Consider the following 3,059-nt stretch of genomic DNA (forward strand, 5'->3'; position numbering starts at 1 on the left):
TGTCCAGGCCGGGCAGGGTCTGTGTGTTGGGAAGTCCTCACCCACTTGAGCCCAGGCTGAGTGGACGCCGTCTGCCCCGTGGCTGTGCGTGTGTGCAGGTCAACCACGTCCGCACGCGGGACCTTGACTGCTGCCTGACCGTGCCCCTCCTGGCTGACGCAGGCGATGTCGTGGAGCTGATCATCAGCCGCAACCCACTGGCCCAGACCAGCCGGTCCCCGCGAGCACCCGGCCCCAGCGGCCCACGGATGCTCTGAAGTTGGCCCGTGATCTGGACATCCAGGAAGATCCTGGCTCCCACGCCTGCAGCCGGACTGGAGAAGTGGCCACTCGCTTGTCCGTCTGTCATCAGGCAGGCTCGGACCGGACTTTGTCCTCCGGATCTGTGGTGGCAGGGGTCTGGGCCTGTTCCAATGACATCGAGGTCTTTCTCCAACTGGACCTCTGAGATGTGCCAGGGTGGGGCGGGGCACCCAATAGAGGTGAAGGCAGGTTGCTCAGCCAGGAGTTAAGGGGCTACTCCAGGTCCCTGCAGGGCCCCTGGGAAGAGCGTCCAAGTGGGCACAGCTCAGCGCCACGCAGGGAGCGATCGCCCAGCAGAGCTGCGGAGCCGAGTGACCGCAGGGCAGGAGTGAGCTCCCTGTCTCAGGAGGTGAGCAAGAGGAGCCGATCCCAGCTGTGTGGTCGCAGGCAGGGAAGTGCAGCTTCTCGGGGATGGTTAGTTTCCCCTCAGGGGAGCATCTAGGGTGAGGCTGGGAGCTACTTGATCTGGACGGCCTCCCGCCAGGAAAGATGGAAGGGGGCCAACCCCCTTCTCTCCAGAATCTGGGTCCAGGGCTCACCGGCACACCCTCCCATGCCTCACTCAGGAGACTTGGAGCCGGGGCGTCTCGCATCCCAGGCCCTCTGAGCAGTTCTTCCATTTCCGAGACTCTGGTCGAAGCCTCTGTGACTTGTGATCGCATTTCTGGGCCCAGCATCGCTTAAAATGGTTTTCCTCATGTTCTGCTACCTTTGGGTTTGGAAAAGGGCCCGGGACATCTACCTGGAGGTCAGGACTGGGCCCCCCCACCCCACCCCGGGGATAGAGGTGGGCAGAAAGCATTCAGCCAGTTCTCCGGCCGTGCTTGGACCCTGCCCAGCTCTTAACAGGGTCCCAGGAAAATGGAGGCACCACCCGCCCGCACTCCTCGCACCCTTGTGCCCCAGAGTAACGCTCTTCCCCTCAAGGGGCTCGGTGAGGACCCCAGAGCTATGTTGTTTGCACACTGGGTCACTGCACGTTGCCACGTGCCCCCTGCGGGCTGACCCCTCTGTACGATTAGGGCGGGGACAGTCTCAGAGCTGGCTCTGCCTGTGGGAGGAAGATGCGCCCTGAACCTGGCCAGCGCCCCCATCCTTGGGCTGAGGCCTCCGCCACTCCCCCACACGTCTGCAGCCGGGCCCTGCGGGTGAGCCTCCTGGCTGCGGCCGGCCTTCTCATATGCAACATTCCTCTGTCTTCTCACGGGGACTGGTCACCCGCAGAATCCACGTTTCCTGACACCCGTCTCCCCAGCGAGCATCCTGCCTGCCTATGCATTTTCAGTACAGCCCCCCGCGACGTGCCCCTCCCACCCCCTAAAAGCTGTATTTTTCTCTGGCTGAGATTAGAGCATATTCCTTGTAAAGTATTTTTCTACAAGGGGTTTTCTTAGGGCTCTCGGGAAGCACAACGTGACAAGGGGTGCCAGATCGTAAAGGCCGTTTGGGGTCTGTCTGGGGACACGTGTACAGACCCCCCCAAGTTGCAATGACTTGGAGGTTGGGTGGGAGATTGCTGTTGGGGTGATTTTTTTAAAAAATAAAACTATTTACAACCACCTGGATTAGGGTGCCTGCTGTAAAAAATAAATCATCGGCTTGTGATACCTCTCCCAATTACTGATGATGGTTTTCACAACACAACGGAAAGTAATGTTAAAATTTTTATGGAACTGCAAAAGACCCAGAATTGTAAAAAGCAATCCCGAAGAGAAAGAACGTACGGCGAGGCATAAGCCTCCCAAACTTTACACAGCACTGCAAAGCTACGGTCATCAAAGCGGCATGCCGCTGTCAGAGAGATGACGTATAGATCCATAGAAGGGAATACGGGGCTCACAGATAAACCCACAAGCATCTGACCAATTAGTCTTCGACAAAGGAGACAGAAATACACAGGAAGAAGATACTGTAATCCCGATACTTTTACACACTAAAGTTGTTACGGGCAACGTCCATGAGGGAGTAGCCCTTCTTTACATCTCCTTGTGCTTACTGGGGGAGCTAGAGCCTTAGGGGACGTGTTCTTCATGAAGAATGCGCCTGAGCAAAGAACTCCGGGCCTGTGTCTCACCACTGACGCCCCCTTAAGATTCAACCGAGACAAAAAAACATCCCGAGCCTTGCACAAATGGCCGCCTCAGTGGCCGGCGGTTCATAGAAGGGGTAACTCGGAGCAGGGAGGCTGAGGTGGGGACCTGACACCAGGGCATGCAGAGGCTACGTGAGGTTTTTTAAACTCCTCCTGGCCAGAAGGTCCACTGTCCCTCAGGGGTACCAGGCTTGCTTTAGCTGTAGGACGGTCTGCCTAGGTCTGGAGACTGCGGTGGTATCCGGAGCAAAACAGATGTGTTCCAGGAGCAAAGTGGGGCTCGGTCGCAAGCACACACACGCCAGGCCTCTCAGCCCCAGGGCAGTTCAGCCATGGGACCCAAGCTGGCTCAGGCTCCAGGGATGTAATACCAAGTAGCCCAAGACGAGGAGGACAGAGCATTATGAAAAGCCTTTCCTTTCATTACTTTTTGTTTCCAGTTCCATTTTTATGACATGCTGGAGTGTAGTTGGTTTACACTGTTGTTTGTTTTCCATGTACAGCAGCTTGACTCGACTTATCGGCTCAGTTCAGTCGCTCAGTTGTGTCCTGCTCTTTGCAACCCCATGGACTGCAGCGCGCCAGGCCTCCCTGTCCATCACCATCTCCCAGAGCTTGCTCAAACTCATGTCCATCGAGTCGGTGATGCCATCCAACCATCTCA

At 57.0% G+C, this 3,059-nt stretch overlaps 1 protein-coding gene across 1 annotated transcript in view; it reads left to right on the forward strand.

Annotated features, from left to right (window-relative positions):
* The window catches only part of GRIP2 (glutamate receptor interacting protein 2), a 46,448-nt gene extending 44,580 nt beyond the window's left edge, over nucleotides 1-1,868 (forward strand). Inside the window, 1 exon segment of the mRNA XM_005898787.3 lies at nucleotides 99-1,868. Coding sequence (XP_005898849.2) covers nucleotides 99-257 — 159 coding nt within the window. The 3' untranslated portion in view covers nucleotides 258-1,868.
* Nucleotides 1,869-3,059: the final 1,191 nt, after the last annotated feature.

Source organism: Bos mutus, chromosome 22, assembly GCF_027580195.1.
Source record: "Bos mutus isolate GX-2022 chromosome 22, NWIPB_WYAK_1.1, whole genome shotgun sequence".
In the NCBI taxonomy this organism is placed as follows: domain Eukaryota; kingdom Metazoa; phylum Chordata; class Mammalia; order Artiodactyla; family Bovidae; genus Bos; species Bos mutus.